The following is a 21,462-nucleotide window of genomic DNA, read 5'->3' on the forward strand; positions in this document are numbered from 1 at the left end:
CTTTACTCTAGTCGTCAAGTATCTGTCGGCAACGCTGGAAATAAAACCAGAAAAAATGGGATATCAGACAAATCTCCCTGAAAACTGCCGAACTGGCTATGATAGAGATTATGATGACGAACTGACTGCTATTCCCAGACCTACAATCCAGGAAATTCGTTTACCACTGGTTGCAGCTTTTGTCGGAACTGGTTTCCCCCTTCTCAGGAATGTGCTCTTAAAAAGACCCGTATATGCAGGTAACTATGAGCTAGTCCCATGTTTGCGGTAAAATTCTAGTTTACCTACTTTTTGTTATCTTGAAAAGGGTTAAGTAAGGAAATAAATTGTCAGGGATGGGTCTACCAACTAAAGTATGCAATGTAGGCTACAGATTACAGACAAAACTAGCTAAAGTAGAATTTTACCAAAGTGTTTCCTGGGAAGGCATTTAGAAGTACCTACTTCCACTCCTTCTTCCTTCAGAGGGCAGTGACCTTTGATGACCTTTAAAAATATTTGTGCTATTAAAATAGAACCTTAAAAGTAGATCTTCTAATTAAATGATCTAGGCTTAGGCTACAAGAAAAGTATTGTCAGCTTCACAACTTTGCTCAATCCCAATTCATGATGTCTTAAAAAAGTGTAATTACATTTCCTAAATTTAGAAAGAAATACATTGATAAGGCATAAAAAGCTGTTCAAATAACAGGAAAGGTATTTTCAGAACTAAGTGATAACTGAAAATAAAGGTAAAATGTTGTTTTGTCAAAATTTAAATATGTACAGACCTGTCAAGTAAGCAAATTTCCAAGACCCAGGGTTTTTGACCCTAGATTTGCTACTGTAAGTTAGATTTTCCTAACCTAACCCCTTTTCAAGATAGTAAAAAGTAGCTAAACTAGAATTTTACCATATATCTATAACAGTACTGGTAAATGGTTAAATTCTAGTTTAGTGACTTCTTGCTATCTTGGAAAGAGGTTAGGCTACAAAAATGAAACTGTGCTGGGTCTACAGGTTAAAGTATATCCTGGGAAGGTATTTTAAAGTACCCACCTCCACTCCTTCTCCCTCTAGAGGGCCCTGAAATTTGCCTACATGACAGGTCTAGGCTATACCTATTGAAATTTTGACAAAACAACATTTTACCTTAATTTTCAGTTACCAGTTGCTTTTTCTCTGCCTTTAGTTCTGAAAATGCAATTTCTGTTATTTGAGTAGAATTCTGAGCCATATCAATGTTTTATTTTCAAAATTTAGGAAATGTATTTGTATATCTTTAAAACCTTATAAATTGGGATTGAGCAAAGTTGTGAAGCTGAAAACAATTTTGTTGTACTTTATTCAAGCAGAAGATCTATTTTGCAAGGTTTCACTTTTATAACACACATATTTTTAAAGGTTATCAAAGGTCAGGACCCTCTACAGGGAGAGGGAGTAGAGGTAGGTAATTCAAAATATCTTCCTGGGATGTACTTTAGCATGTGGACCCATCCCTGAAAGTTTCATTTTCCTAACCTAACCCATTTCCAAAGATAACCTAACCTAACCATTTCCAAGACAGCAAGAAGTCACTAAACTAGAATTTTACTGTATTCAATCCTAGATATAACAATGTTCTGCTTGTAGCAATCCCAGACATAGCCAACTGGAATAGATGAAAAACTAAAAGAAAACACCAAAACAATGAAATGTTTACTTTTTAATATGTAGGCCTAATAAGATTATTGTCCATATTAAAATCATTTCCAGTAATGTATTTTCATCCAACATTGCAATCAGTCACAAGTGAAGTGAAGTTCATCTAGTTTAGGCTACAAAAACCGATTCAATTAACTGGGAAATATATTATTAGGTCTATAGCCTATAAAGCAACCATGGTACTTGGAAGAATAGCATAAAGAATCTAATGATTGCCTACTACTTTTATTTTATTGGTATTAATTTGTTTCAGAAGTGGCTAACCACTAAACATTTACATTAGTTTTATTTTAAATAATACTTTGGTTAGTTTTGAAGGCTGAATAATAAGATAAAACATAAAGCATACAACAAAGTCTCACTCTAAAGTCTAAACTTTACAGTCCCTACTGGCAGTACTCATCTCCATTTCAAAGGGTAGAGATATTAGCTTGGCAATACCTTCCCAGGGTGTATATTAGGCCCTAAATTCACACCTGAAAGTTTCATTTTGCCTAACAACCAGTCTCCAAGATAGCAATAAGCCTCTCAACTAGAAATTTACCAAATACTCCAGTTAACATGCCTTTGGTAAAGTTCTAGTTGAAGTAACCAAGTTAGGTGAGTGAAACTTTTAGGATTGAGTCCGTGGTGTAAGATTTGCTCTGAGGAGATGTTATGAAGCTACTATCTTCATTATAAATTATTTTTGGAGATTCTGTTGTTTTAAAAAAGAAGTAGACTAAACTAAATTCTGAAACTAAGCAAAATTGTTAATACTAAATAAATAGCTGAAACAGATTCTTAGGTATGTAGAACAAGATATTGTCTGGTAGGCTTTCCAGATAATGGTCTATTGGTAAATTTGTGTCTTCTAAATTAATTTGCTTGCTAGAATGCCTAAAAAAAACATACTGCTTGATGCACCTTTTTACTTTCTTTACAAAAATCATAATTTCTACTATCAATTGTTAATTCCATTCTGAGCTCTTGAAGTGACACCTTGTCATTTTTTTTGACTTGTACAATCAAGATAAAAGCTTGGTTTTATCTTGATTCTTCAAGCCAAAAAATGACATGTCAGCCAGCAGAATTTCAAGAGCCTATGTTGTACTTACTTGTGGGTCTTTTGTGTCTTGTGTAATTTATTAATAATTAAATCAGGAATATAATTATGAAGAATTGAATTTCAGTAAATTAATCAAGGTGCTTAATTCCACCAGAACGGTTTGCATACTGCCTGTCATAAAAGTAAATTATTGATATTTTCTTGAATTTCATATTGGTGTTGTGGTCTTTAATATGGACTTAGTATACATTCTCTTCTCTCAGGTATGCACACAGAGGCATTCCTAAGACTTATAAACATAAACAATTAAAAATTTTCTGTTTCTTCTTTATTTTGCTGTGAAAACTTTTAACAGCATTGCCTGAAATATACCAGGTAACGTTTTCTTTACACAATGGTATATTCCACTCATTAAAGCAAATTTGGGCAATGCTTTATTGAGTTCTCAAAATGTATCTAAGACAACCACAGAAAATTGGTATTTATCTAACAAATACTTTCTTAAGTAAGTTAGATTTTCTGTTCTTTTTTTTTCTTTACATTAACAGGTTTGCCAAATGAATTTTTGCTGATAAAATGGTGTATTCCCCTTATTAAAGTCAGTTTGAGCAATGCTGTGTCAAGATCTCAAAGCACATGCATTTACCATTAACATTGCACCCAGAACAGTTTGAAACTGCAGGTTAGGTTCTTAACAGCTTTAAATATTTGAGTACTGATTGGTAAATTGGGCAACATTGGTAAGTCAGGCAAACCATAGGGAAATGTTGACTGATTTGATCTATCAACACTATCTTCAAGTCTTTTTTTTTTCACTATCAAGTCTTTTTTTGCTATCTTTCAAGTCTGTTTTTGAATAAGAGAACTATAGGATTTTTGAATCAAGTTTTGAGATATAGGAAATTAATAATTACAGCACAAGGTTTCTGCTGAGCTATAGATGTGCAAACATTATTGTCGAGATGTTAAAATTTATACCACATTTCCATCTGCCATTTTAACAACAGAATAGAAGGTAATTAAACAATACAGAATATAAGACAACCATCATTTGTTGCAGAGGAATATTGGGAATGTAATTAGTTGGTCTATGCTATTTGGCAATTTGTTCAAAAAATACCAAACAGAAACTTGGCTTTGTTTAAAACTTTCATATAGCTGCATAAAGGCTTCTCATAAATGTCTAGTTTTTCTGCAGTATAGTTTACACAAAAAAATTTGACTTTTTGTAAAGACTATCTATATGAATAAAACCAATGCAGAAATATTTCCATAATGCTATGGTCAGGTAACAAGTATCAAAATTATTTATGAATCTAGGCCACATATTTGAAATCTGTTTTAGAAATGATTGATAAATAGGTTTAAGTTTTGGATTAATTTGTTCCAGTTACAAGCGGACTTTAGCTTTATTCTGCCATGATCTCAGTGATAGTGGTATTTTTTTTATCAGTTTCTTCAAGTTTCAATCAGATTCAAATAGTTTTCACCCTTTGTTGATAGTCCATAGTTCACTTACATTTATTACTTTTACTTTGCAGTAATAAAAAATTATAGCCTACACTGATATTTCAGATGTGAAAGTTGTTGATTCTCAAATTCTCCAACACATGAACTTGGAATGGTTTATGTTACTTGAATTTTTGTAGATTTTAGCTCAAAGTATTTTATATTTGAAGTCAGAATCTTATTTTTAGGTTCCAGCAACTGGTGCATCACTATTTATATAATCTGGTGCATTTTGGTGCATCATATAATCTGGCCTTATTAGCTGGAGTTGGGGGCAAGGATGCAACTGTCAAAGCAGTGACAATTACATTTGCCAATAGTGCTGAGTGGGGAATCAAATGATCTTTTGTTATTTTAGGGTTTATTTGCAAAAGAGACAATATATAAGTTTGTTACCAAGTTGTTTCCAATGTTATTAACAATTTGGGCTACAGTACTGGTTAACACCTCTCCTGGACAAAACTCTATAATAACAAAATCCTGAATTCATTATATTTTAAAATATCTTTTTCAAATTTTCAGAATTACTTCTACTTTGACTGAGGATCCTTAATAATTCTGAGGATTCTGAAAATGTTAGATGACCCTATGTCAGATTTTTGATTTTTTAAAAGTAAACGAAAAAAAAAAATGAAATTCAGTTTTTAGCAGATGCAATAGCAGGCAAGATAGACAGAATATTCTATATTTTGTTGTTGAAAATATCTGAAAAACTTTTAACTTTGTAAAGTATTCAAATATATAGTTACAACAACATTGTTGTGTCTAAACCCAATTCTTGGTGCAGCCATTATATTTTTCTTTTATTTGGTATTTTGAATATTTAAAACATCTTTTCTTCTTAAGGAATTCAGTTACCAATATTGGGTGGAATCATTGGATATGTATTTGGCTCTTCAGTTGAAAAGTGGAGAGATAGAAGATATGCAGAACATTGGGCCACAATAAGACATTATATAATGTTGCACCCAGAAGAATTTGAAGCTGAAGGTTAGTTTCTTTACTACCATAAATATTAAAAAACTGCTTGAGAAACAGGGTAACTTTAAAAGTACAGGAAGATTTTGAAGGTTGAGTTTGAAGCTGCTAGTTAGGTTCTTAACAGCTCTAAGTATTTAACCACTGAGTGGTAAATTGAGCAACATTGGTAAGTCAGGCAAATATCAGAATATTGATTGGTAAAGTGGGCAACAATAAGGTATTACATAACATTGTGCCTTGAAGAGTTTGAACCTGAAATTTTTCTCCTTTTTTCAGAGTAAATGCATGAAAACTAATCACTCATCAGGAAAAATTTAAAGCAGATGGTGGGACATATGCTCCTTTAGATTCCCCCTGGATTTTGAAAATTACCTTTTTGCAGGTATTTTAATTCAAGAAGACCTTTTTTTGTATTTTGATTGAAAAAGTGACAAATTTGTCCCTCCCATTCTAGATACTGAATAATATATTTTGCCCCCTTTCCTTTACAATCTGCATGCATATGTAATAATGTAATGTAATATGCAATAATGTAATAACATGTAATAATAATAATAATGTAATAACATGTAATAATAATAATAATGTAATAACATGTAAGTTGTAAAAATAAAGTCTGTAAGCTTACAGACTTTATTCATACAGACTTCATACATTTGAAGACATACATTGACAGACTTCATACATTCATTACAGACTTCATTCATACAGAATGAAGTCTCAAATGTCTCATCTCAATCAAGGTTTCAAATAATTTTTTTTCTTTATTCTTAATTCGGTATTGAATTTATACATGTTTACAAAAAATAAATGCAAATGTGAACACACAATCAAAATACGCTCAATGGCAGAATTATATGATTTCTGAATTGTTGAGTTTAGCAGATCTCGTTGTGATAAATCTTTGCCTGTGGAGTATGTGACTACGAAATGTCTACCTCAGATTTAATCGAATGCTATTTAATTGAAGCTATTACCATTGAATTAAATGCTATTTAATTTATTGAATTGAATTCTATGGTTTTATCTTCTTTCTTTGAGCCAAAAAAAAAAAATAATAATAAGGAACATTTAGGTATCAATTTCGCTTTTATCTTCCATAAGAAAAGCTTTGCTTCTTTAAATTTTTTTTTAAAGAAGTAGAACTTTTAAAAATATCCAATAATATTTAGTAAGTAGCAACAAATACCACACTGCCTTTCCATGTCAAACGAACACAACTTAGAAACAATAGGGGAATTTCTTTCAAGATGGTGAAATTCAATTCATCGAATATTTCAGCCTGTATGTCCAAGGACCGTCTTCAGCATAACACAAGAAAATATATATATACACTTTATATACTTATATATATATATATATATATTTATATGGTTATATATATATATCTTGTAGTGAGAAATATTTTTTTTTTGATGGCAGATATGAAGAATAATTTTATTGCTTTTAAATTAAATGAATATGTCTCAAATTATCCAAAGTCTTGTTTTTGTCTTCTTTTTGTACCTCTGAGTACCAAGAATAGTTCTTAAGAACCCCCATAATAAATTTTAAGAATTTAAACAGCTTCCTTTTGAGGTTGCTGCTTCCCAATGTAGATATGATTTTGGATTATATTAGTAATGGGGACAGTCTAATAAATCTTCTTTAAGGTAAATAGTGGTTTTCTAATTTGTTTATTTGATGATAATCGCCTTTACCAAGCAAGTTCAAACTTTTTTAGTATTTTTTTCCGAGTTTTCATTTTGTTCTTTAATCTTGGATTTATAAGCCCTTGTCTCATATAAAGACAGCCATTGCCTCTTGTAAAGCAAACCTCTTATAACTCTAATTTTGAAACAGAAAATGAGATTCAGAAAGTCAACACAGTTAAAGTTTAAACCTACTTTGTAGAGCTCAACATGGTTAAATAAACTTTGGGAATATTAATGCTAATTTGAAAAGTCAATGTACTTCCAGCAAATTTTTAAAAAAATTACTCGTTTTTAAGGATTGTTTAGTGGTACCAATTCACGCAATTTGGGGGAGGGGTAAAAAAGTATTTTTAAGAATATTGGGGGGTGGGTGTTTTTTCAATTTTAAAAAGGAGATGTCAAGAAAGCCATTTTTCAATGTTGATATTTTTTCTATGTTTTTGCACTGTCTCAGCCTTACGAGCTCTGCTCTCTGCTGGGACATAATATTGTTTTTGTATTTTTTAAGTTGAATATAGAAAAAGTTGAATTAATGACGAACTATATGATTTTTGAGTTTAACAGATTTCATTATAATGAATCCATGACTGTGGAATATGTGCCTGTGAAAAATCTTCTTAGCATTGGATTTAGAATTGAATGTTTTTATCTTTTTTCTTCAGTAACGTGATTTCGTCAAAATCCTGGGGGGGGGGTAAAATTGGTCCAATTTTCCAATATCAAGTGAAAATGACAGTGAAAGCTGAAAAATGAGTTACATAGTACCATAAATTATACTTGAATTATGCTGGCTTATCTTAGTTTTGACAACATTTTTGAAGAAACTAAATTTAAGCTAAGGAAGGAAAACTGGGGTGTGGTGAGCCTTGGTGGGGCGATTGTCCCCCTGTCACATAGCAAATTACGGCCTTGTATTTCTTGAAGCCCTGCCTCCCTCAGTCGATGCCACTGACATTGTTGTATTAAAAGCCCCTAACCTACTCCTATAGCAATTAATTTTAATCCAATTGACCCAGGCTATCCATAGGACAAGTAAAAACTGGAACGTACAGAAATTACCACAGACAAAAGTAGGTATCCTTTTGTAGGTTTCACTACCCGCTAGAATCCTTTATGGCAGTTCAAAAGTTTTTGGGTTTTGTCCAAATCTCGGATATTAGTGCATAATTCGCTTTTTGTTGTTAGGTATTTGGTTTTAATTCTTCTAATTTTAGCTTTATTGAATTTAATTCATCTTTTAATTTTCATTTTTCATTGGGTTTTATTTATCTTTTTTTTTCTTTTTTGTTCGTGCTGAAGAAGAGAGGCGATTGTGCTTTAGAAATATTTGCTTTGTATTTCAGTATTTTCGTTTGGCCTTAAAATAAGCATTTTTGTTCTTTTTTTCTTCATATTATGGCCGGCAAATGTGGTTTAAGAAATTATCCAGGGCTACCCCCCCCCCACCCCAACCTTCTAAACGGAAGTGTCATTTGGACTTTGCTGAAAGGAATTTGTATGTCAAACAGTGTGTTTTTTTTGCCATAATATCAACAAGAATGGCTCCCCCTCTCTGTCAAATCCTCTAAACGGCTTGAATGGAATATGTGGTCTTTATTCATTAAAACACCGACAAAAAAGAACATGTTTACGAAAAAATATTTATTTAATTTGTGATTTAACATATAATGAAGTTAATTCCTGGATGTTTCGGCGTTTTGTATTTTTTTGTGTAATAATTAGAAATGAGAAAATGTTTAGAATATATTTGGTTTAAGTTTTGCACAAATGACACTTTGACTTGACGCTCAATTTTGACATGATTTTTGTTTTCGGTGATGCAGATCACTTTTAGTTCATAAAAAGGCTTTCATAAAACTTTCAGCAATAACAAGTTGCAAAAAAATATATTGTACTTATAGGACTCATTGCTTTGGCAGCGCTTGAGTGTATCCTCTGGTAGAATGAGAAATAAATTACTATCGATGTTCATGTATTTGTCGCTTAAAAGGGTCACAGTTTTCAGGTTAATTTCCAAAATTGTACTTTACTTTCTTGAACTTTCTAATTTTACTCTCCTTTTGTTTCAGAGAGAAAGAAATATGGCGACCTCTTCCTTGAATGGCATCCAAAGAGATAAGCACCTTAACAGATTTAAAGTGTTGTTAGTTACGATTGTCAAAATATAAAGAATAAAATAAGTTTATTATCAACAAATATTGCACAACAGAACACAATTACTTTGGTGTTTCAGGCTCATAGACATCTGGCGTTTCACTACCCGAGCCAGCTGTATCGCCAAGCCATGGGTACTGTTTTGGGCATGTGAAACATGTTGCCATATACCTGAAAAAAGTAAAAGGGTTATATATACAACAGTACTGCCATGCAGATAAGTTTTGATACATCTGCGCTTTCTCTCACATCATTGGCTAAAATACTTAACAAATTTATATGATCAAAGACAAAATTAGCATTGAAAGCCAACTATCAATATTTTTTTTTAATTTTTCTTCTCGTTATTTGCTGTAGAGCTTGTAATTCGGTGGATATATCGCCCCTATGTCCAAGGGCCGTCTTCAGCACAATACCAGAATATATATATATATATATATATATATATATATATATATATATATATATATATATATATATATATATATGTATATATATATATATATATATATATATATATATATATATATATATATATATATATATATATATATATATATATTTTATTTGAAAACCCGTCAATCATACAAAATGAAAGAGACGGAGTACGAACATATAAATATAAGAACATATCAGAAGAGACATAACTAGAAAGAGACTCAACTAATAAAAGGGCAAACAAAATAGCACTAAAATGAATAAAACGAAAACAGATCTATTGTAAAAGGAGATTATACCAATCGTGATCTACTATTTTAATATTGTGTCTTTTGATTAAATTTTCAACTGCAACATGAGGGTCAGTTATGTAATACCTTTTAATGAGGATTGAGTTTCTGTACCAGGGAGGAAAACGTAGGAGGTATTTAGCAAAACGGAAGAAAAGCGCACGGATTTTAGACAATTCAGCCTTCGAGAATAGTTTCCAAAATGGTGCCAGGTACAGAATATGAGCGTTATATAGGCTGGCAAGGAGGGGGCGGCTAAAACGGAATTTAGCAGAGACTATGGAAGCATACGAGCCGGACATTCGTCGATTGAGGTGTCTGATCAGTAGAAGACGTGTATGCCTTAGAGACGAGCCAATAGGGACTCCGAGGTAATTTATGTGGTCAGCAGTATTCACGAGATTTTCACCAAGAAGCAGTGAAGGCACGTGTGGTGTTTTTTGCCAATTGAAGAGAACTATCTCGGTTTTCTCAGTGTTAAAACTGAGGCCAAGTTTTATATATTCGGTTTTAAGCGTTTCAAAAATGTCAGAAGCTTTTTGCAATGTTCTACTTAAGTTCAAGACGTCGTCGGCGTAGCATACTAAGGAGGTGTCTATAGAGGAAAGAATGCATGAGGTTGGGCATTTATCTTGTGCTTGAAGAACATAATTATTGAACAAATGAGGGGAGGAGATAGCTCCCTGGCGGGCACCCTTCAAAACGGGGATCAATTTTTCAAGAGGCTGGGGAGGCAAATTTTTGTCGGGAGGAAGCTTTAGGCGAATGGGCAGCCTCGAGTACATATCACGTAGGGATCGAACTATGCAGGGATTTAGACCTCGTTGTGAAGCTTTTAATAACATTGCAGCGTGTATGAGGGAATCGAATGCACGGCTGATGTCATGACTAGCTAAGACTATGCTCCCCAGAAAAATCCGCATCGAGTAGCACACTCACTACAGCCGTCAAGGCATCGGCACAACCAGTGCGGCACTTAAATCCGAATTGACGTGGCGGGGTGTAGCATTTAGTTTCCAGTTCATTAATGAATAGAAGCTCGAATAGTTTACATAAGGATGTGGCGACTGTAATGGGGCGGAAAGACGAGCATTTGATGTCAATTTTCCCTTTCTTCGGAATGGGGGTAAAATCCCCTACGCAGAAGGATGAGGGAACAACACCTTGCGTGAAGATCATCTGCATAAGATGCGAAAGATGCATAGCGAGAACCGAACCACCATGTTTAATATGGATAGCGCTAACACGGTCAATTCCGCAAGAAGACTTATTTTTCAACCGACGAATTGCTTGAATAACGGACTCTAAACTGACAACAAAATCACCATGCGGAAGCTTATCAAGGAACTCATCCAATTCTCTCTCGTACATGTCTACAAGCTGGGGGTTAGGAGCAGCAAATTCACTCGCATAATAAGAATACCAATCCTCGACAGGGATTTCAGACGGCGACAAGAGAGGGGTAGGCTTTGCCAAAGATACAGACTTGAAAAGAAAATTTCGATCCTGTTTTGCACGGGCGGAATAGATATCAACGAGAGATTTGCGGTGGAGGGAGAGCTCCTTCGAGAATCTACGCTTCGTAGTCAGTCTAATGCTATTAATGATACCAGATCTTGGACCCCCACAGTCTTTCCATACCGAAAACCAGAATTTTGCACCATCCCTTTACGAACTTTTACTTTAGGTACCGCTAACCTCTCAGCATGAAGGAGAGCGTGACAAATTTCAGTACAATAAATATTGAGACAAATTTGGACTTCTTCTTTAGAGAGATCTTTCGGTTTTTGGAGGAGATTAAAGGGAATACGGATTTTATTAAGAATTTCTTCTGTCGCCAGAGCAAATAGTTGCTTATCAGCCTTAAGCCAATCAAGACGAAATTTAGGCTGTTGACTTTCCTGGCGGGTTTGGTGACAATTCGATGAGACAATATGTACATAAGACGAGACAGGAAGGTGGTCAGAAATTTGATAGTCCGTTACTACCCTAACATTTTGAACAGTTAAATTATGAGAAATGGCAACATGGTCTAGATTTGACACACTGGAGGAGCTGTGAATATATGTAAAATCCCTATCTTTTCCTACCACAGCAAGGTAATCACCAAAGATTCTTAATCAAAGAGGTACGAGATGATTGTAGAGAAGAAATCTCAGAAAGATTGCAGTTGAAATCTCCAATTACTACACAAGAAAAACCCTGGCGCTTAATTTTAGATATACATGAATTTAGTTTCTCACAAGAAAGGGCAAAAAGACGTTCTGAACGCTCATCTTTATAATCTGTTGGCAAATACACGTTAATAAATAGACAACTTTCAATTCGTACTGCGAGAAAATTGTCAGACTTTTCGAATAGACTGGACAGAACACATGACCGAACAAACGTAGCTAGGCCTCCTGAAGGTCTTCCTCGGCTGCAGCTCTGTTTAGCTGGGACTTTGTAGGCCTTAGTGGTATGATTCAGTTCTAGCAGGTTTTCACTTTGAACGGTAATAAAGTGCTCTTGAATGCACACTACATCATGTTCGACACTTAAATCACTAAGGATCGAGAGCTTCTCAATGAACGAGCCATTGATGTTCCATGAAATGAAGCTATAGCATTTGCTCATGATTTCTGTAGTTGCCTGTTTTTGGGACAACTAATACTGTAGCAGGTATGACCCGGCACTTTACACTCTACACAAAAAGGGAGTTTTGAGCAGGGAGCTTCGCGCGTGGAAATGTGCTCATGCGAGCCACATTTTGAACATGTTGATGGATTTTCACAGTTGGAAGCTAGATGGCCTATCTTGTGGCAGTTGAAACAACGGCGTGGAAGGAAGACAAATTCTTGGGCTTGTAATCGTTCGTAGCCAATTCTAACCGAGTTTTCAAGGAAAACTTCAAGATCACTCCGCGTCTGAAAATATACTTTATATGTTCTCGACTTTCCACACTGGGGTATCTTCGTACATTTTGGTATTAATTCTTCGAGCTTCGAGTGATCGATATCCTCCGGCACGCGCTTGACCACGCCGATATAAGCAAATTCTTTTAATGAGGCATTTAGACTTGGGCTTGATGTTTTCATAGTTTCAACTATTTTCGTGGCTGCTGTCTTAGTTCGAACGACAAGTTTCCACTCGTTTTTGGTGCACTTTAATTCCGTAACGTCTTCCACAGAGTTCTGGCATATGGAGTCCAAGAAAACCATGCGTTCGTTTGGGTCTTTAAGGTCAGTTGGTGGGTTTTTCACCATAACAGCGTATGATGGCTTTGAGGGGGTGTGTACAATTTAAGGATTGTTGAGAGGGCTTAGGCAGGCTCATTTGAGGGTGGGTTAGCGTTGCTAGAGCACCGTCCAACTTCCTAGACATTTCGTTTATTTTAGAAATAGCTGTGGCACTAACGGCACCGCCTATTGTGGGAACTTCATAGGGGCTGAATATCACGAATTTAGGAATGTTCACTTTTTGCTTCGCGGCGTTTACCAAGGTTTTCGACATTCCAAGAATATTGTCCTCATCTTTGGCACGGATTACTACTCTATTAGGCTCATTAAGTTCTGTGTGGAGAATTCGTTTAGCTAGTATAATTGTCTCATGGTCGTAGTAGCCTACCGCTGATTTGATAATTGATTCCATTTTAATGCCATCGTTAAGCGCTCTGCTAATGAAGTTCAATACTGCATTTAATATCAGTTTCTCACAAAGACCCAAAGACAATCCAAAAGCATAGTCCGTTAAACCGGTTCTGACGTCAAAATCTTGATAGTTTATTGTAGGTCAGAAATTCACTGTAGGTACTTATCAAGTTCAAAGTCCCAAGGTATTTAATGTTTAAGTATCGATTTCAAATTCACATAGTAAAAATGTGAATAGCAAATAAACCTAAACAATCGGATAATAATTTCTCTAGGGAACTCACACAGGTTGAAGCCTTGTAATAAATGTCTCTAGGGAAATCACAGGTTGAAGCCTTACTCAATTGAAAGGTTAATATCCAAATATATATATATATATATATATATATATATATATATATATATATATATATATATATATATATATAACTTACATTAAAATGTGAGAATTAAAACCAACAATTTTTTCAAAAACTTTTTAAAACTGCCCTAGCATCCTTTTTTCTGAAGTTCAACCAGGACTCTAAAAAAAAAAAAAAAAAAAAAAAAAAAAAAAAAAAAAAAAAAAAAAAAAAAAAAAAAAAAAAAACCATTGTTTCTACTTTGTGTTTGTTTGATATCAAAGGTAGTGTAGTCTTCATTGCTATTTTAGAGCTTATAATACAATTTTTTTTTACTTGTCATGATGGTGATGTAATGGGATGGCTTATCCAATCTAATCCGTTGGGAATGATGAGAGAATTTAGGTAATGGTAGAAGGTAGAATAGAAGGTAGGTAATGGAACAATTGCGTATTTCTTGTACATTGAGAGGCCCGCTGATCGTACAAAGGCTATAGCCTAAATAGAACAGTAAAAAAAATTAAACTCTGGCATCCTTTTCAAGTTGAAACTTTCAAGGCTGCTTTTACTACTGCTACCACTACTACTACTCTTACTACTGCTACTACTGCTACTATTATCACTGCTACTACTGCTGCTGTTAATGCTAGTGCTATTGGTGCTGTGACTGCGAATGGTACTACTACTTGTTACTAAAACTACTACTCGCGACTACTGTTGTACTCAATTGTGCCATTGAAGGACACAGTTTTCACAGACTAGATTTTTGGGAAGTTGAATTTTTGGATAATGCATTCCTGGTCTAGGATCTTGTACGTAATGTTTGTTTCCTGAACCATTTTCTAGTTGAAGAATATTCATCAAAATGTAAATCATCAATGGCTGTTCTCAGCAAGACTGATTCTGATGGGAAAGTAGAAAGGGGTCACCTGTGTATCATCTAGTCCCCTCTCAAATTTTGGTTGGATAAAATTTTCATTAAAATTTCCTGATTTTTTATTTCTTTATTTTGATGAATTTGTTCACCAACGCCAAAACTTGAGAAGTATTCACAAATTTCATGTGTTTGAGTTGGTTAATATTTAGTTATAAGGACTGCAACTTTTATCTTTATGGCAAGTCACGATCCGTTTCTGTTATGGCTCATTCGGAGATGGTCACTGTCTTGACTAATAATAAAGAAATTGCCCCTCCCTCTCTTCTTCTAAATATGACCCCTCTGTTATAAAGCATATAAGGCACTGCAAGCTGAAATGGAGCATTCGATTTAGTATGCCTAATTTAGGATGTATGTCAAAAAGAGAGAAATATGTCATAAAGTGTTTGAAAAAGCGCGGCTCGATTATCAAAATGGAGCCATTTAAATTAACTTCCTAATTGTTTTTATTATCAAGTCTGTTTTTATTATGAAGGGTGCTCTTTTTGAAAACAAACAGATATCATAATGTCCAACAGGATAAAGTAAATTACCTAGTGTCTGATATCTTCCCATTTTTGAATGGTAAACCACATGATTTAGGAAGATTGCACGGTTTACTTGGAAGATCTCTCTTTGTACAGTCCCAAGCCTGGAAACTGCCAAGGTTATTTATTGGAGTTGGTTCTGTTAGCCATAGTAGGGATTGCGTAGTTGTCACAAACCAGATGTCGTCCCTGCAATTGAAATTAATAACCTTCTTAGATGTCACTGTTAAATGTTAAAGTACCAAGGACAGTTAAAACGGAATCTGATTCCTTGAAATTACTATGTGGGAACTTACGCAACCATGTCTTGGAAAATTAGGCAAAACTTTGAACTAAATTATTCGGCGAAAAAGACCTTTTTCACTGAGCTGCAATTATGCAGTCCACCAATGCAGTTTGGGCTGCAGTCCACCAAAGCTGCAGTTATGCAGCTTTTGGTAGCAACTGGCGTCAATTTGAATGAGTACTTCGAAAAAAAACTTTACAATACCACTTTTTACAAATGGACAAAAAAGGGGAAAATAAATTTTTCTTTTTTAAACAATACTTTTGATATGCATACTTCAAAATTTTTTGTGCCCAATTAGTTCTAAATTGGATAATTAAGTATTTTTGAGATTCAAATATATTAGGATATTAAAATGTTAGGTAAAGGAAAGCCGTATACAAATTTTGAGCCAAATCGGATCAGTTGAAGCGATGGAAATAAGCATCTCAAATTTTGTCGACCAACAGACTGACAGAGGAAGCAAGTTAAGTAAAACGTGGTAAAAATATACATGGTTGAAACATCAGGGGAAAAATTGGGCATGAAAGAACTTAAGAAGGTATAGCTTTCAGCTGTTTTTGGGTTGTTGTTGTTGATTATTAACGTCTCCTCTAGAAACCAGCTTCTGTTGAGACGATCTTCCTTGTTCCACAGTTTTCTCTTTGTTTCTTGATGGTGTAATCTGAAACAAACTTCAGAAACTCTTTTCTCTCTGTATTTTATTATTATTTATTTATTTTTTTAACAATTCACAATACAGAAAGAACACACACGACAAACAATATACAACAAGCAAATAAATTCCCATCCACCCTCTTCAATATTTATTCCCTAATACTAAAACATATTTGGGGATCAGCTGTTTTTGGGAATCAACATGTTATTAATATTTGAATTTTATGTACAAAAAGCAATGTCAAATTTAGTAGTTAGTTTTGCTTATTTATTTCCGCGGTTCAACGTGGCAACACTGACACACGAGTGGTACTTCTCTAGAGCCGTTATAATTTTGAGACAGAGTAGGGAAGACTAAACCTAAAATCTAAATCAAACTCACTAACTGTGAGCCAGCTATAGATAATCATTTTGACAATGCCTGATAAGAGAAAGTGGATGGAAAATGTTCCCACTCCTAAATCTAAAGGTATTTAGTCCTTAAGGTAGAATTAACATTAGGTATCAGCAATTTCAAATAGTTCTGTGACCAAAAGGAAAAAGAAAATTACTCTTTGCAAGTACTGATCCACCTAAGGTTCAGGGGGTGCAAAAATGTTTTTATTTTAACTTTTGGTACTTTAACCAGCTTTACTCTTTTTCTTGTCGCAATATATCACGTATAGTAAGAAAAGTTAATCACCCAATGAAAGTGAGAGAAAACTCTTTATGAACCGCGTTCAGGAGGTGTAAAAATGTCTTATTTTTATATCTTTTGGTACTTTAAATCAGCTTTATCCTTTTTTGTTTGTCTCAATATAGCACGTGTAGAGGAAAGCTATTTAACCCAACAAAAGCGATGGAAAATTCTTATTGCACGGCGTTCAGGGGGTGCAAAAATGTTTTTATTTTGATATATCTTGGTACTTCAAATCAGCTTTACTGTTTTTCTTGTCACAATATAGCACGGGTAGAGGAAAGCTAGCTATCCAATGAAATTGAGAGAAAACTTATTGCACCGCATTCAGAAGGTGCAAAAATGTTTTTATTTTGGTGTCTCTAGGTGCTCTAAATTAGCCTTACTCTTTTTTTTCTTGTAATCTAGCAAACATAGAGAAAAGGTAATTACCCAATAAAAGCGAGAGAAAAATATTATGGCACCGCGTTCAGGGGGTGCAAAAATGTTTTTATTTTGATATCTCTTGGTACTTTAACCCAGCTTTACTCTTTTTCTTGTCGTAATATAGCATGTATAGAGGAAAGCTAATTAACCCAAAGAAGAGAGAGAAAATTCATATTCCACGTCGTTCGGGGGGTGCAAAAATATTTTAATTTTGATATCTCTTAGTTCCTTAAATCAACTTTACTCTTTTTCTTTTCGCAATGTAGCATGTGTATAAGAAAGCTAATTACCCAATGAAAGCGATTGAAAATTGTTATTGCACCCCGTTCAGGGGATATGAAAATTGTTTTGTTTCGATATCATTTGGTACTTTAAATCAGATTTACTCTTTTTCTTGTCGAAATATAACACGTTTAGAGGAAAACTAATTACCCAATAAAAGTAAGAGAAAATTCTTATTGCACCGCGTTCAGGGGTTGCAATTTTTTTTTTATTTTGGTGTCTCTTAGTACTTCAAATCAGCTTTACTCTTTTCCTTGTCGCAATATAAAACGTGTAGGGGAACGCTAATTACCCAATAAAAGCGAGAGAAGATTCTTTTTGTACTGAGCTCTGGGGTTGCAAAAATGTTTTTATTTTGATATCTCTTGGTACTTTAACTCATCTTTACACTTTTTCTAGTCGCAAGAAAGTAGGTGCAAAGGAAAGCTAATTACCCAATTAAAGGGAGAGAAAATTCTTGTTACACCTTGTTCAGGGGGTGCAAAAATGTTTTTAATTTAATATCCTTTGGTACTTTCAATAAGCTTTACTCTTTTTTTATCGTAATGTAGCACGTCTAGAGGAAAGATAATTACCCGGTGAAAGCGAAAGAAAATTCTTAATGCACCCCGTTCAGAGGGTGCACAAATGTTTTTATTTTGATACCTTTTGGTAATTTAAATCAGCTTCACCCTTTTTCTCGTCGCGTAAAGCACGTGTAGAGGAAAGATAACTGCTCTTCTGCAAAAATGTTTTTATTTTGATATCTCTTGGTACTTTAAATGAGCCTTAAACTTTTTCTTGTCGCAATATAGGAGGTGCAAAGGAAAGCTAATTACCTAATAAAAGTGAGAGAAAAAATCTTATTGCACTGCGTTCAAGGGGTGCAAAAATATTCTTATTTTATAATCTCTTGGTACTTTAGACCAGCTTTACTCTTTTTCTTGTCGGAATATAGCACGTGTACAGGAAAGCTAATTGCCCAATTTTAGTTAAATCTATTACTAAAATCCACTACTGGTACTTTTTATGGATAAGTAAGCCTATTCAAATCCTTTCGGATTTGAATCCCAGTGTACCCAATTCTTCAGTTTGGGACGGGGGTCAGTGGCGTGACTCTGTAAGCTTAGCCAGAGTCGACCCAGCTCTAAATGGGTACCTGGAGAAATCTGGGGAAGGTAAACAGGAAGGGTGTGTGAAAGCACAGGATGGCTGGCCCCCAACCCCCCATTGCACTTCCTGGCTGAAGGGCCAAGAAACGGAGATCAGCACCGCCGGTACGGACTGTAAAGTCTAATGCCGTATCCTTTACCTTTTTTTTACCTATTCAAAGGATTTGTTTTTTTGAATTTTCAATCAGACCTACCAGACAGCCTTCACATAGCGACGTCGCTCGATACTTTTCCCCTAAACAAATTTGCCGTCAGCTACAGAGATATAGAGAGTTTAAACGTAAGAAATGTCATGAATGACAAAACTCGTTCATTTTACTGTTTTAGCATTTCTCTTAGTAGTCAATTAGGGCTTTAAAAGGGGCGATTAGGAGCTTTATATTTTTCCAGAAACTCGCTTTCTTTGTCCGTATGGATTGATTGCTCACTATTAGTTGACCCGGTATTTAAAAGACAGGGCTATTTTTCTCTCTAGAAATAAGAATAATGTCATTGGCTTGCTAAAATATGCTACGAAAATACACCTATGAAATTAAAAACAATTCCCACCCTGGAAGTATATAATAATAACATCTCTTTTTAAGTTTGGCTAACCTCTATTCAAGAAAAATTGGTAACTACAAAGTTTGCCCACAATGAGCCCCAAATAATAACTTACTGTCTTGTTGCCCAGTCAAGAAACTTAGTCAAGCCCTGTTCTAAGCGTTTTTGCTGAAACCAGGACGTATGGAAAGCCATAACGTATGGGGCACGGTTGCCATCATAATATCGAGCAAAGTCTTCTTGAAGCCAATCAAATACCTCATCTGCATCCATGTTGTGCAGTACGCATTGATCCAAATAAGGACAATATCCTCCATCGAAGTTTTCTACGTAGTGCGAGTTCAACGGAATTTCCCAGACTCCTGAAATTCATTCATTTATTTATTAAATAATAAATACACTATACAGCATATAATATACCATGTAAAAACAAGATCTCCTGAAGTTAATATGTTGGGAGAACCATTACACTTGACACACTATATCAAAGATAGATAAATTTCAAAGACATGTATATATATATATATGTATATATATATATATATATATATATATATATATATATATATATATATATATATATATATATATATATATATATATATATATACAAAATTGAAAGCTTTAATAAGCTTACAGGGATATATTAACAGGTTAAGTTTGTTTTGGTGTTACTTGGTTGTTTTACATTTGCTGTTGTTTTTTTTTTTCTTTCATAGGCATGTATTTCGGGGGTGATACCTGACACGGGGATGCCATGGATATTCTGTGGTAGCCACAACACTTGGCTGGGTAGAGAATTTAAAGTGGCGAAACCCTATAGGCCAGTGTATTCTCCTGATGAGCCCTAGTGTTGGGTTGTTGCCTCTGAATTATTTGTCTTTATTATTTTTTCTATTGTTTGGTAAATGACGACTTATACTTATTGACGACATGACTGCCTGTCCATGGATTATTCTTTATGGTTGATTATGTATGGCTATGCTGTTTGACCTATGTGATTGTATGGATGAGTAGGGTTAAGGCCTCATTCAAGTGCTGGTCTATATTAATCACTAATTTAGGAAAACAGTCTTCCTTTTCTCCTTCTGTCTCTCTTTTTTTTTTTTTTTTTTTTTTTTTTTTTTTTCTTTTTTTTTTGTGTGTGTGTGTTTGTGCTGTTGCATTGGTGATTTCTCTTTTCATGATAGTAATATATAGTAGTACTACTACATAGTATCCCATTGGCTTTGGCTTCTGAAATAACGTTTAACCAAAGATAAAAAGAGATTTCTGTCTTATACTGACACTCACTTTAATTCTATAGGTTTCTTTTAATAGCGCTATTTTTTACACCTTTTTTACCCGCTAGACTTGACTTTTTTTTCTTGAGGACAGAGGTTCGAGTCCTGGTGTCGCTGACTATTTGTTTTGGATTGGGGGTCAGTGGCGTATATGTTTGAGCTCAGCCAGAGTTGACCCAGCTGTAAATGGGTACCTGGAGAAATTTGGGGAAGATAAACAGGAAGGGTGTGTGAAAATATGGATGGCTGGCACCCAGCCCCCCCATTGCTCTTCCTGGCTGAAGGGACATGAAACGGAGATCAGTAGCGCCATTAAGGACTGTAAGTCCGATGTCATATTCTTTATCTTTTGCTTATGTTGTCCATGTCAATTGACTGTTTTGAATAAAGCTGAGGTCGAGTGTCATTTATTCAGGCCTATTAGTGTAAACGGGTTTTCAAAGAAGTTTCAAGAATTTTCTACGTTCTGATAAATTATTTTCTCGAAACTTTGCTATCGTAGAAGTCTAGAGATATATGCAAAATTCTGTTTTGTGGAGAGGGGGCTTAGCAAAAACCAGAAAGAAAAAATAAACGAAATATTGGAAGTCATTAAGGAACAAAGAAATAGAAATTAAATAAGAATTTTTTTTTAATGACAACTTTAAAACTTAAAACTAACTGGCAGAACTTTGTATATAGGGGGCTGCACTATTTTCAACCTCCCACCCTTTACTCTTAAATTTGACTTTCTGTCTCAATTCTAAAACACAATAGTGACTAAATTGGAATAAGAAGTATTTGAAAATAGAAACAAAAATTTAGCTCAAAGAACGCGGGACTCATGAGATGGCACAACTCCCCCCCCCACTATATACAGAATAGTTTCTGTTCGTTTTAATGTTGCCCTTTATTTACAGTTGATTTTTTTTTCGTAAGTCCATAAAT

At 34.4% G+C, this 21,462-nt stretch overlaps 2 protein-coding genes across 2 annotated transcripts in view; one reads left to right on the plus strand and one right to left on the minus strand.

The window, feature by feature from the left end:
- On the plus strand, positions 1–9,111 carry LOC136024789 (NADH dehydrogenase [ubiquinone] 1 subunit C2-like). Its single transcript, XM_065700250.1, has 3 exons — positions 1–239; positions 5,087–5,230; positions 8,985–9,111. Exons 1-3 carry the CDS (start codon positions 56–58, stop codon positions 9,032–9,034), a joined length of 378 nt encoding a protein of 125 aa, XP_065556322.1. The 5' UTR covers positions 1–55; the 3' UTR covers positions 9,035–9,111.
- LOC136024788 (chitin deacetylase 8-like) overlaps positions 9,081–21,462 on the minus strand; it is a gene marked incomplete at its 5' end in the record, with an annotated part of 25,913 nt that continues 13,531 nt past the window's right edge. The window contains 3 exon segments of the mRNA XM_065700249.1: positions 9,081–9,240; positions 15,238–15,420; positions 19,368–19,614. Of these exon segments, the coding sequence (XP_065556321.1) occupies positions 9,132–9,240; positions 15,238–15,420; positions 19,368–19,614 (539 nt within the window).

The sequence above is a fragment of the Artemia franciscana genome, chromosome 3 (genome assembly GCF_032884065.1).
Source record: "Artemia franciscana chromosome 3, ASM3288406v1, whole genome shotgun sequence".
NCBI lineage: Eukaryota > Metazoa > Arthropoda > Branchiopoda > Anostraca > Artemiidae > Artemia > Artemia franciscana.

What these genes read in the sequence shown, in the direction of transcription:
- LOC136024789 (XM_065700250.1), top strand. Translation starts at nt 56, where the DNA reads ATGGGATATCAGACAAATCTCCCTGAAAACTGCCGAACTGGCTATGAT. An exon ending in AAAAAGACCCGTATATGCAG is followed by an intron (nt 240 to 5,086) that starts GTAACTATGAGC and finishes TTTCTTCTTAAG; the next exon opens with GAATTCAGTTACCAATATTG. An exon ending in AGAAGAATTTGAAGCTGAAG is followed by an intron (nt 5,231 to 8,984) that starts GTTAGTTTCTTT and finishes CTTTTGTTTCAG; the next exon opens with AGAGAAAGAAATATGGCGAC.